The following is a 14,389-nucleotide window of genomic DNA, read 5'->3' on the forward strand; positions in this document are numbered from 1 at the left end:
TGCCCGGCGTGAGTTTTAAGCCACCGGGTCCAGGATGAGAACCGCGGTTGACTACATGGGAGTCCAGCAACATAGCCATTATGCTAACTGCTAGTCCCTAGAATTGGCTATCTTTTTACATAGACTTAGCAACAACATTTCTGAATGTCACTGCCCCCAATTGCCTTTGATTTTGAGACTACAATTTCTTTTCTTCTTCTTTTTTTCTTTTTTGAGATTGTTTTGCTATAGGGTACATGTGCTTTCCAGAAAGACAGAGAGACAGAGAGACAGAAAGCGAGAAATCATGCCGCAATCCCTTCTCCTCTCGAGATCTTAGGCATGCATGCCCATGCACCTGGTGTGAGTTTAAGCCACTGGATCCAGGACTCGAACCGTGGTAGTCTACATGGGAGTCCAGTGACATAGCCATTATGCCAGCTGCTGGTCCCTCTATTTTGTCCTTTTAATAGTACCTTTTCTCTACAATTTCTTACACCACTCAAATTTTAAATTGTTAAAGCATATGATTTCTCCTTTTGTGGTTGTTCTGTTCTATCTCCAATGCTACTACATAATTATAATGAAACAAACACCTACAGAACTTCTCGGATGAGTGCCTCAATGTAACACTGATGGTAGAGACGACAAGCCTGTGCCTCTGGAAAGCGGCCACTATGAACAATCATAGTGGTTATACACTGCACAGAGACTGCTGGCCAAGGAGGTGCAAGTGGGAGCCCAAGTTTAGCACTCTGCTCACCCCCCCGTTAGCTCTGGGTTAAGGCAGCCAGCCCAGAGGAAGGGCACATTGTAAAAAAATATTATTCAAAGAAAGAGGTACTAATTTGCTCAAAGGTTGTTTACTTTGGACAAAGGTTGGCAGGGGTAAAGGTGCTTGAGCATCCTACCTTAACCCAAATTTTAAGTCTTGTGTTATACGTAACATATATCCCTTTCTTTGAATAATATATGTGAGTTTTTAAATGTTCAAGTAAAATTGTCAATTCAGGAAAATGCCCTGTGCCTTTAAGTACTTCCTGGGATGCTCAGAAGAAAAAGAGAAAGACTGTGTGTGTGTGTGTGTGTGTGTGTGTGTGTGTATTATGAGAGTGGTGGTTTTTGAGACATTAATTTACCAGACTAGGTCTCATGAAACCCTTTTAAAAGGCAGAATCCGGGAACCAGCAGTTAGCGTAATGGCTATGTCGCTGGACTCCCACGTAGTCGACCGTGGTTCGCGTCCTGGACCCGGTGGCTTAAAACTCACGCCGGGCGCGTGTGCGTGCATGCCCAAGATCCCGAGAGGAGAATGGAGGAGAAGGGAGTGCGGCGTGACCATCCCCCCTGGGGGGTGATTTCTCACTTTCTGTCTCTATATCTCTCTCTGTCTGTCTGGCGAGTGCACGTGCCCTATAGCACCCTATAGCAAAAACCTCTCCAAAAAAAAAAAAAAAGGCAGAATCCTTATTCAATGCAAATATATTTTGACTTGCCAGCTTCATAATTTTGGTCTGTTACAAAAAGCCTACTCCTAAGTCAGAACATAAATTAATTCACGCAAAGGATTATTATAATGAATCACACAAGAGCAAAATTTCAACACGATACAAACTAGAACCCATGATTACCCTGCAGCATTCATCCATTGTGGCCCCTCCAAGCATTATAGCAAGTAATTATTAAATTGATATCCCACTAAGTGTTTTTAGTAATATTTAATTTGTGCTCAGAGCACTCTTCATCCCCGCCAAAGATAACATTGTGGAGTATTTCTTTAGCAGCACCCACATACTGTTAGCATGGGTGGCTGTGTAGATGTTGCTGTGTTTGCTGCAACAGTTGACCCTGCAGTTACTGTTAAGTTTCAGAGCTGAGTTGCCCCAGTGGAGTCAGCACCTTATTCCTTACCTGGTTTTTTTGTGAGGTGGGTGGAGTCCACTGACACATTTCTACCAGCCCCTGATGGCTTGGGTGCTTGCTTGACCCCTATATGAGCAGAGATAATGAGAGGAATAAAAACACAGCAGAAATGGACTATGCATCTCCTTTGTGAAAACCTGGTAGAGTTGCCAGTGATGATGTGCATTCTTTGCAGAGCAAGGTGTTGGTGTTTTTGTGCCCAGATATTCTAATTGGTTTGTACTATTTGGATACAGAAAACATCCCAAAGCCTACATTCATGGGTTGTGACCTTTTCTCTACGGAATTAGCATCTGAGTGTGGACTGTGGGTTTGTCTGAACCTCCCATGATCCTCAGCTGGTACTACCTTCCAATTGTGACTGCCTCACCAGGCAGGCAGAATATTCTCTTTGGTGATTGACCACCTTTTGCCAATATTCATAGGTACAATTTGTGGTATTAAAAAAAGTTTCCCCCAGGACCAGCAGTTAGCGTAATGGCTATGTCGCTGGACTCCCATGTAGTCAACCACGGTTCGCGTCCCGGACCCGGTGGCTTAAAACTCATGCCCGGCACGTGTGTGTGCATGCCCAAGATCCGGAGAGGAGAACGGAAGAGAAGGGATTGCAGCGTGGCCATCCCCACTGGGGGGTGACTTCTCACTTTCTGTCTCTCTGTCTCTCTCTGTCTGGAGAGCGCACTTGCCCTATAACAAAAACCTCTCAAAAAAAACAAAAAAAACCAAAAAACTCTCCCAAAAAAAAAGTTTCCCCCACTTCCTCCATGTCCATTAAAACAAACATATACTTTAGAATCCAATACATTTGGTTTATATTTAATGAATTGACTTCAAAAATATTTCTGGTGAAGCCTTGGCTATCAAGGCACTGAGGCCATCCATGATCTTCACCTTTGGGATTTGTAAATTTGGGCAGGCCTAGAACTCCAAATTATGATTTGGAAGAAACTAATTTGAAATTTACTTCATGTGCTAATTCCTTCAAATAATCTGTGGTTTCTACTCAGCCATTTAGCAAATACCCAGGTTTGGATTTTGAGTAGCTGACCTAGTGTAGGGGAACCAGTTAGGTTTTGTTCATTTTTTTTTTATTCTTCTTTTCCACGTTATATTCTTTTATCCTAGGTTGTCAGAAAAATCATGATATATTTCTTCTATGCAAAAATGTGTCATGACTTTTCCAACAACCCAATATTATATAAGGCCACATTGTAATTTTTCCTGATGTGGCTGATACTCTTCATTAAAAAAGAACAGAAACAATTTTAGAATCCAAATGGTAAAAATCACTTTGGATATAAAGGCTCATGCTAAAAAAAAGAATACATCCTCTGAGGACTTAACTGTAATTTACATATAAAAACAGTGAAATGTTTAATTACTATGCTAATAATTGTTACTGATTAGCACACTAACAATGACAACCACTGTAAAAATAATGACTAAAACTACATTTTGAGCACTCACTATGTTCCCAGAGTTATGTAGGAATAGCAGATACTCAGTCTCATCCATTGTATGGGCAGATGGATAAATTAAATGACAGAAGCTTTGTTTACCAAAGTTAGATGATATTTTCACATTAATTTATGAAATCTGAGAGATGAATCTAATTATTCCACACTCTGCTCTGGAACAATACATAAAATTATAGAGACTGTTCATATGGAATGGTAAAGCAAAGGTTGATTATTTGTGGTGGGGAATAAAATGTTTCTGGGGACTATTTTGTGGCTAATCCCATGGGCATGGTGAAGACAAATGGCTTCTTCATCTTGTGGTCTGCTGACAGTGGTAATGGGACCAGAGAATGGCTCATATGAGTGGTTACTCTGTGAATGGCATAGAACATGGAAAATGTTTCTATTTGTGTCACTAGGATACCTTGGTTGGTGAGGTTTGATTTACTGTTATTTATAGAAAGCAAAAATTCTTCCATATATCCTAGAAAGCTAGTGGCTAGTGCCTGAGTACATCCATCTTCACAACTTTCTCCAAATCTTTCTACTCTTTAAAAACAATGTGTTCTGTTTTTAATACTATACCAGCAATACTGTGCAAACAACTTACTTGCTTTAATCCTTATAATTCTTCTGAGTGGGAGATATCATGTACCTCCCCCGGATGAGGAAACCCAAGGCTGGGAGAGATTAAACAACCTGCCCAAGGTCCCACAGCCAGAAGAGCTGGGATTCAGACCCCCACATGCCAGCTCCAAAGCCCTCGTCTTAAGCACGAGGTAGTGTGACACAGAGGCTTACTGTCTTCCTCTGGTTGTCTTTATCTTTCTCTTATTCCTTACCATGACTAAGTGACTACTGCTCTAGAGCCCTGTGCTCTGCCTCTTGGGTGGACTGAGGTGCCACTACTGTATGAGGACTCAATGGGCACAATCAGAAAGCATGTGTCACCCAGTCATGCCACTGGTATGTGGGACTTGGACAACAGTCTCAGGCTGACAGCAGTCCCTGACCAGACACCTACGTCTTCTCCAAGTGTCTGAGGGGCTCATTAATTGAACAGCTAGGATTCCCGGAGAGAATCCAAAATTCTGCAGTTACTTTAGAACCAAAGATACAAATTCCCCTGGCCTCCAGGGAGAAGTGGGAAGAAATCAGTCCTTTTCTGTTAGTTTCTATAGAGAAGGGGACAGAGGTATCATACTGTTATGATCCTTAAGTGTAAGTACCCGAATCAATAGTCTTGGCCGCTAAATTGAACTCTCTCTAGCTTTTAGGAATAGAAGTATATGAAAGTGTTGGAAAGGAAAGGTCCTGCAAAAGGCCCTTGTGAAGCTGAGTGAGGCCAGCTGAGGACAGCAACCTGAGCTCCAGTTCTGGCCCTGCCACCCTTGCACATAGCTGTGGTTTGGGAAATGTCACCCAGCTGCGTGGGAACACCAGAACCGCCAAGAGCAGTGCATATCTGTCACCCTGAGTCAGAGGAGAGCAACGAAGACCAAAGGTAGCAGAGAGGTAACAGGAAGGGACGGGGGAACCAGGACAAGATACGGTGGAGATGAGTCCTCAGGAGCTGCACCCAGTTGGAGGGCCAGGCCCAGGCTATGACCTGAAATTTCTCCCTCTGGCAGGATTAATCACCACATCTTCCAAAGGGCAGAGTCCGCTCTGGAATACCAAGACTCGAGCCTCAGCAGGAGCCTCTGACTGCCATGTGGGAGTTCTCCAAAAATCTCTGCATTTACAGAGTTCATCCCCTAACAATTTATTGTCCAAAATGAAGAAATGATTTGGGAATTTGAACTATGGTAACAAAAACTTTGTGTGACACACACACATAGTGAACTGGAAATCAATGTTCAAATGATCAGTGACTCCATGCTCAGTGACCAAAAAGGAGTGATATTAATGGATCATTGTTCTCTGCACCCTTGTCCCCAAATCTGAGCACCTGGCTAAAAAGCCAGGGGTGATGAGCCAGCAGACTGGAAGATTTAGTCACAGCCCCCAAAAAACACATTCCTCACCCGGAGGAGTCTGAGTTCTTGAGAAGCACACACAGTGGGGGCAGTAAAGTATGGTTTCCTCATTAGGATGAAGGGAGTCTGGGGCTCAGGTATTTAACAATATCTGCCAAACCACACGTGCCAAGGTGGTTTGAAATTGCACTTTGCCTGGCACATAATGGGGCCTTCAATACATGTTACTTGGAAGGAAGAATGGCTGCACAGCTCAGCGGCTTCCTTATTTGGAATGTCAGGGGGATTATCCTGCCCAGTGGTCTGCAATCTCTCCTGTGAAAGCAGGGGTCCCTAACCCCTGCAGCCTGTTAGAAACCTGGCTGCAGATCAGGAGGTGAGCACTGGGTGAGGGAGTGAGGCATCCTCTGTATTTACAGCTACTTCTTCATTCACATTGCCGCCTGACTTCTGCCTCCTGTCAGATCAGCAGGGCATTAGACTCTTATAGGTGTGGGAGCTCTATTGTATCATTATTCCATTACATCATACAATGTGAAATAATAGAAATAAAGTGCACAATAGATGTAACGCCATTTGAATCATCCCCAAACCATCTCCTCTGCCCTTGGTCCATGGATAAATGGTCTCCCACAAAATTGGTTCTTGGAGCCAAAAAGGTTAGGGTCTGCTGCTACAAAGGGTCAGTCAGTACATATTTTCAGCTTTGTGGGCCATATTCTCTGTCACAATTATTCAATTCTGCTGATGTACTGTAAAAGCAAACTGTGATCCAATAAAACTTTATTTATACAAATAAGAGCAAGCTGGATTTGGCCTGTGTGGCTGCAGTTTGCCACTGGAGAGAGAGAGAGAAAGAGAGAGAGAGAGAGAGAGATCACCTCCCAGGGGGATAACCACACTGAAATTCCTTCTCCTCCATTCTCCTTCTAGGACCTTGAGTATGACATACACACATTTGGTGTGATTTTCAAACTGCTGGGTTTGGGACTTGAACTGTGGTTGGCCATGTGGGAGTCCTTTAACCACCATGCCACATGCTGTCTCCTCAATTTCTATTTTTTAACCATGAGGTGGAGGAGTATCTATACATATAGAAATAAAACACACATGAAGCTGGGAAAAAAATCTGTAATTATTTCTGAAATAAGAAATATAAAACTAGGCTCAAGATGTCTTAAAAGATTCTTGATTTATGGAATAATTACAAAAATGTTTGTAAGGACCCCCACAATCAAAGATACATAGTCTTTAGGCCTCATGATTTTCTTTCTTTATTTTGAAGTCTTCCACAGGTATGACCTTAGGTGGCCCAAAACCATGAAGAGTATGTTCTTTGGACCCTAAATTCCTTTATCAACTAACTTTTTTAAGCAATATTTTTGCTTTAGGAACTGTGCACTTGCCAGAGAGACAGAAAACAAGAAATCAAGCCCCACAGGGGATAGCCATGCTGCAATCCCTTCTCCTCCAGTCTCCTCTAGGGATTTTGGGTACACATGCACATGCACCTGGCATGAGATTTAAGCCACTGGGTCTGGGACTTGAACTGTGTTTGACTACATGGGAGTCCAGTGACATAATCATTATGCCATCTGCTGGTCTCTATCAACTAATTTTTTAAATGTAAGATATTTGAGCTGAAAATGTCAGCAAGAAAAACTAAGAAAATGCATATGAGATGATAAAATAATGTTCTAAGCAAGATGTCAAAGTTAGATATGGAATTAGTTGACATGAGAATGGTCTCTTATTAAGACTCAAGTGAAAATAAGATAGTGAAATTATGTTAGAGAAGAAAATAAACTTATGTGAATGGCTGTTTACTTGTCTATAAACAAGTCAGATCAAAACTGCAGAATCAAAAGAAGGCAGACTTCATGTCTATAACCAGAGAGATTAGATTTAAAAACTCTTGTTCTTTCACCAATTTCTTCTTCTTCTTCCTCTCTCTCTCTCTCTCTCTTTAATGAAAGAGTGGTTGGAGGGAAGGAGGGGAGGAAGAAGGGACAGGTACATTTTTGACAGGTTATTACTGTGCTTTGATCTTCCTGCCCCAGACTCCCTGTTAGCTAGGATTACAGACACGTATCACTGTATGCATCCTGCATTAGGTTGGTCCAGAAACAAACCTAATGGAGGTAGCTGTCTCTCTGGCTTGGCTCTCATTGAATAAATAAGTAAGCTTAAATAAGAGATACTATCCTTTCAAAACTATATCAAATAATTCTTTATAAAATTATTTTTTTATTGCCAGAGGGTGTATACATTTGATAGGAGAAGAAAGCACTTGCCAGTAAAATGTGGTCATGACACATTCTTTTACCTCCGTCTCTTCATCCTGTCAGAATTTTGGGCACACGTGTCCAGTGTGGTTTTCAAGTCACTGGGTTAGAGTTTGAATCACTGTTGGCCATGTGGGACCTGGTTCCCAATGCATAGCAAGTAACCACTGTGCTACGGGTTGGCCCCCAAAGGTGTATCAAAACTATACTAGGTGAGTTATTACACAGTTGACTCTATGTGGAGAAGGGTAACAGATATCAGTTTGCAGTACAAGCAGTTCTGGAAAAATGTTTATTGTTGGCAAGCTAAAGCATAATGCTGATTCCTCTCTACATTAGCATTTTCTTAGAATCAATGTTTGAGTGTACTGAAGATTAGCAGCTTTCAGGTGTGATTACAACTACTTATTCTTTCATTTGCTTTGTTAGCTCAATGCTTCCTTCTATTTTTACTTATGTAACTTTCAAGGAATTATTTGAATGCCTAAATTTGTACCCGAGTCCCTCTGAAAAGGATCTGAGAGATGTGATTCTGTTTAGAGCCAGATTGTTTATGTATATCTGAGAAATTGTGCATTGCCTAATCTCTCAATTGGGGAGAAAAAAGGATGCAGCTGAATACAGATACTGGCAGGCTTCCTTGCTCTTCACGAGCCAGGAACTTATAGTATTGGCCTCCTTATTTGGTTTGAAAAGAGGCAAGTTCCTAGAATTTCACACCAAAATAACCAAGTAAAAGTACAAAAAAAACACATCCCAGCTGCCTTAACCACATCATAAACCCTGGTGGTCCTTTTGTAGGAGATTCGAGTACAGAAAAGTGATTTTTAGTCTAAATACCTTAAGTTGTTATTCTCTTGTTAGAGAACAATCATGGGTTGATGAAATATATACGCACCAAAGAAATTCTAGTTTTCATGCTTTTTTTGTGTGTGTGCTATTAAAAATATTTTAAGGGAATGATGCAATCCCACATTAAGCTATTCAGTAACTATTGTGTACCTACAGAGTAAGTTGGATGTTTGAGCTTTTATCACATCAGTTTCTTAGTTATCCACAATGATGCCTACTCTCACAGATGTGACCAGATTAGGGCTACTTCATTTCTTTTATTTGAATGCTTTGAAAACATTAATATAGCTCTAACTAGGGTGATCCATTGCTAATTGCTCTGATTAAATCAGCCTCTTCTTGTTTAACTTTCATATTCCAGACTTAACAGATGCAGAGCTTTAAAAAATTACAATGATACTTGTGAAATTATAAGCCTAAAGACCAGTAATTACAGTTTTAAGCACTTGTGTATAGAAAGTGTTTTAAAATTAGGGAAAACATCTATTTTGGTTATTTTCATTTGTATTTAGTTTTTTAAAAAGAGTTGTACCTATAGGGCATATGTGCTTACCAGAGAGAGACAGAGACAGAGACAGAGACAGCAAGAGGAAATGTGAGAAATCATCCCCCAGAGTGGATGGCCATGCCACAATCCCTTCTCCTCCATTCTCCTCTTGGGATTTTGGGGACACATGCCCACGCGCCCAGTGTGATTTTGAAGCCACCCGATCTGGGACTCAAACCATAGTCAAACATGTGGGAGTCCAGTACCTTAACAATTATGCTACCTGCTTACCCCTAGTCAGAGTCTTTTTAAGATGCAAGATTGTATATGGCAACATATTAGAGGACTAAGTTTAGCTGAGTGAAAAAAGTCTTGTTTAATGTTTGAGATATTTGAAGTTCTCATTTTGGAACGAGTTATAATTTTCAATTCCAATTTTATTACAAGTTTCCCAAACTAGCAAAAAAAAAAAAAGGAAAAAAAATGACAAATGGAATAGTAACATTTATAACTTTTTACATAATCAAAAGGAAACAAATTTGCAATCATTACCTGTTCCTACTCCATTCCCATTGGGCATCCCACTGGGTTTAGGTCTAGTAGGTCTTGTAATTGTTCTGTTCAAAACTACAATGAAATTGGAAATGAACAGTTCAGACATTTTTTATTAGAAGTGTGAAGGCAAGGAAAACAAAATTTCTTAGAGAGTTGGAGGTTATAGTCAGACACACACACACACACACACACACACACACAAATGATGACTTACCTAAAAATAAGTTTCAGAATATAGAAGCTACATTCTGTGATTTTTAAAAAAATTATAGATTTGAATTTGGAAACAGAGACCTGAATTTGTGCCCTGAAGTGATCACTGGGCTGAAATACTTGACTTAAAAAAATAGTTGGCAAGGGAATTTATAATTCTAAGTGAGAAACATGTTGCTTCATTAATAAGCATTAGAATATTCCAAAATGGAACTGAAGAAAGATCAGGACTACATCTGTGTAATGAAAATGCAAAACCTGAAGTGTATTTACTTGTAAAATCTTCGATTCTTGCTTCATAAGTTGGTGGTCTCTCTTTTTTTTTTCTTTTAAAGAGAGCCATGTTTTTGTTATAGGTCGTGTGCACTTACCAGAGAATCACAGAGAGACAGAAAGCGAGAAATCTTCCCCCCATAGGGGATGGCCATGTCGCAGTCCATTCTCCTCCATTTTTCTCTTGGGATTTTGGGCACGCAGGCACACGTGCCCAGCATGAGTTTTAAGCTGCTGAGTCCGGGACTCAAACCACAGTAAACTCTGTGGGAGTCCAGCAACATAACCATTATGCCACCCACTGGTCCCCTGATGGTCTTTTTTGTTTATTAAATTTGTCACAGGGCACTTGCACTTACCAATGAGAAAGAGAGAAAAACAAAGTGACAAAGAAGAACCCCCCATGGGGAACAGTCATGCCACAATCCCTTCTCCTCCATTTCTTCACCCTCTCAGGATTTGGGGCACATGCACCCAGCATATTTTTAAAGTCACTATCTGGAACTTGAACCACATGGATGGCCATGTCGGATCCAGCTGCCTTAACCACCACATCGTGGGCGGCCCTGGTGGTCATTTTGTTGGAGACTCTAGGTCCAGATGTTTCATTATGACAGTACTGGCATAAGTCCATTATTTAACATGGAATGATGAAGCCATTTTAACTTCTCTCATGCTTTTTATAGTTCATTTCTTTAAAAAGAAGAGAGAAGCGTATCTTGCTGAGGTGAGCAAATTCTGGAGCCAGATTGCTTTCCTTTCACTTTCTAGCTTTTCTCAGTGCCTCCATTCCCTCAATGGTACCTCACATAGAGCACAGCAAGCTCTTGCCAGTCATTATTGTTATTGCTTCATTATTTTGTAGAAAAGTCCATGTGAACAGTTACACATTAACCTCTCAACAGCTATTATACAAAGATTCCTTTTTACATGAGCAAGTCTTCAAAAAGTCTGTGAAACATGTATAGCATGAAAAAATTGTAGATTTCATTGCAGAATGTTTTTGTACTGAAATAAACTTGTACTTTAATTTCATTTTCTCCTAAGCTTTTTGAAGTCTTCTTGTAACAGATTCTTGTGCCTAGTTATCTTTAGTTGGAGGATAACTGCAAAACATATATGAGCTCTTCATAAACCAAAGAATACTAAAATTACTTTTTTTCTTTCACATGCCAGGAAATACATTCGCTGAAACTATGTGTTTATAAGCCAGTTCATCATTTAGAACTTTTAAGACGATGCCTTAGAATAACCATGAAAAAGGCAGAAAACACCATGCTTTGGTCTCACTTGCGCTTTTAGCACAGGAGCAATCTACAAGGACCAAGTCAGGTCCTCCAAGTTAACTGTTCATTTCGCTTTACTGAGGGAGATCCTAGGGCCTCTGGAGAAGTCAGTAAATTTAAAGTATTTCCCAATGTATAATTGTCACTTTAGTTTTGCTGTTTAAAACATTTTTTTTTATCCTCTGAATGAGTCAAGTAAAAATAGTCTCACAGAATGCAAGTCTTTTATTAAGAGACCATCCTAAAATAAATATTTAAAACCAAGTAATATCTATCATGTCATAGCTAATTCTATGCTATTCCTATATTTGTCATGGAAACATGAAGAGGGGTGTGTGTGTGTGTGTGTGTGTGTGTGTGTGTGTGTGTAAGAGAGAGAGAGAGAGAGAGAGAGAGATTTATATGCACTTTGTAGACTACTTTTATATGATTGAATTTTGTAGTGGTCTCTGAATCTGGTTATCCTTAAAAACCCAAGTTAAGTCTTACCACTTCCATAGATTCATCAGTACCTATCCATTTATGCAAAAGAACCAGAATTTCTTAATGTCTCTTACTGCAATTTAAGACTATATATCCCCCTTTGGAGCGTTTCACTATTTCAGTTTATGTGATCACCAAAGTGAAATCACTTACCAGGTCTGACATGTGGTTTGTCGGGTGTTCTGGGCCTCACAGGAGTCGTGAACAGTCTGTGTGGTGCTGAAACAGTGGAAACCCTCCATGTTAGAAGCCAGCATTCCAAAGCCTACTGAATGAAGATTTAGCACCCACGGTTTCCAGAAAGATAGAAAAAAAATCTGAAACCTCCACTTATGCATTACAGACCTCGCGCTAAAAGAAAATGAAGCGAGTGAAAATATTTTCATTGTAAATTAAAGATGCATCACAGTCTGAGTGAGGTAGGTCATTTGGAATGTGTGTTGAGGATTAATCATTTACTCTGTTTTTCAAGAGCACTCACTTCACTAGATGGTTGCTTACTATGATAAACGTATAAGCCATAACCTGTCCAGCCCTCCATTTATTAATTCATCAACCACATCTCAATAAGGAGTCACTGTAGCATATTATTTGGCCAAAGAGAAGTAAAAAGGAAGAAGAGAAGTATGTTTAGGTAAGAACAAAACAGTACAAACATGTGGTCACTATCGAATGCCTCATGACCCGGAAATGAATAAACACTTAGTGCCATCCATTGAGCTGTAAAAATGAGAGAAAATGACATCTGGTGCTTTTGCAAATCAGCACAAAGTGAGCAAGGAGCGAGAACTCAAACCCTGGGAGCCACACGCCAACGGGTTGCCTTCTGATACTTGTTACTTTGAGGACCTGCCCTGAAAGGAGTTCTAATGAAGGTTTGCTAAACCAATTAATAAACGGTGACACTGCAAACAGCAAATTGGCGAGAAACTCCTGAAATATTTTTGCGTCTTAAAGTTTCCAAGCATTTGTTCATCTTGGAATTTGTCCATCCCGCCACTGCCCTCCTCTGCCTGCCTCGACACCACATGCTGCATCCTGCCACAGATTTTTTTGGAAATGTTCTAGCTAAGACTGGAAAAAGAAAAATAATTTGTTGCAAACTATGTAAGTGGAGTACATTGCCTGATTTTTCTTTTTCACATCTTGAATGGGTATATAACCATAAATCAGTAATGCCTACTAAGTTAAAAAAAAATACACCTGTGGATTAGGTTAGAGCACAGCTCATTTATAAGTTTCCGGTATAAAGACTGATGAGCGGAATTTTGCCATACTGCAGGCCAATGACAGCAGACTCAGGCTGAAGTCCTCTACAGCAGGCTTGGCTTGGACCTTCTCAAGTCTAACAACCACAGTGAACAGAGCTGACGTCATAAAAAATCGATTCTCACAGACCTTAAAATACCCGAGAATGATTTGCAAATATTTTTCTTGAATTTTCTTTAATGGTGTTAAGATTCTCTGTCAATTTAACCTATTTCAACTTTTCATATAACTCCTTTTGAATCTTAGATTGCTTTCCCTTAAAGAAAATACAAGAGTATGATTCTTATTCATCCTACTCTAGAATATATATAAATTTTAAAACTTCGGATGGAAAGAGCCTCAGAGTGCAGTAGAGAAATAAGCAGCGTTACATTTGTGATTTCAAAGCTGCAGGATCAGGGTTAGCTTTTGTTTTAGTTTTCCCACAATCTCACTAAAATATAGAAAGGACTTTGTGAAAAGTAGCTAAAGTATTACTTCCATTTAGGCTGTGAATTACTCAGAATCTCATCACTAAAATATGCACAGCCTTGAGAGAACTGCTCTAAGATTTCAATTTTAAACTTTAGAAAAAGTGGCCAGCAGTTGGCATAATGGCTATGTCACAGGACTCCCATGTGGTTGAGTCCCAGACCTGGTGGCTTAAACTCATGCTGGGCGCATGTGCATGTGTGCCCAATGTCTCGAGAAGAGAATGGATGAGAAGGGATTGCGGCATGGCCATCCTCCCCGGCAGGTGATTTCTCACTCTCTGTCTCTCTTTCTCTCTCTGTCTTTCTGGCAAGCACACATGCCCTATGGCAAAAACCTCTCTGATAAATAAATAAGAACATAAATTTTAGGAAAAAAATAAAAGCCCAAGAGGCCCTTTGACAATGTAACTATGTAAACATTATTTGCACATAATGTTTGGTGACAAATAATAAATAATTTAAGATGACTTCATATCTAAACAGGTCTAAAAATCTATTTTTGTAAAGCATTAAAAGTACTGTATGAAGACAGCATCAAAAGCAAACAAACAAGGACTACAGGAGAAATTCCTTAAAGGACACATGTTCTATCCAGTTTCAGGGAAAAAAGGAAAGAGGAGATTACAGGGAAGTTGTCGAATGGGTAGTAGCAGGGAAGGATGAAGGGGCTGAAAGAGGTTAAAAGAAAATCAGCTGGTTCCCACAATGCCTCTTGCTAAGTGGATTTCTGCTGTGGGTTGAGATGAAAAGGGCAAAGGGAGGGACTTGAGTTATAGGAACCAGAGCACCACAGAGAAAAGGTGTTAGAGATTCTACTAGTGGGTTCATATTGTAAGTTAAGGCACAGTTTTCTTAGAACATTTGGGCCCCAG

General features: G+C 40.2%; 1 protein-coding gene across 1 annotated transcript in view; it reads right to left on the reverse strand.

The window, feature by feature from the left end:
• Positions 1-14,389, reverse strand: part of ABI3BP (ABI family member 3 binding protein) — a 280,943-nt gene that overhangs the window by 41,361 nt on the left and 225,193 nt on the right. Inside the window, 3 exon segments of the mRNA XM_027769977.1 lie at positions 1,891-1,968; positions 9,518-9,592; positions 11,929-11,994. Coding sequence (XP_027625778.1) covers positions 1,891-1,968; positions 9,518-9,592; positions 11,929-11,994 — 219 coding nt within the window.

Source organism: Tupaia chinensis, unplaced genomic scaffold (genome assembly GCF_000334495.1).
Source record: "Tupaia chinensis unplaced genomic scaffold, TupChi_1.0 Scaffold000100_1, whole genome shotgun sequence".
Classification (NCBI taxonomy): domain Eukaryota; kingdom Metazoa; phylum Chordata; class Mammalia; order Scandentia; family Tupaiidae; genus Tupaia; species Tupaia belangeri.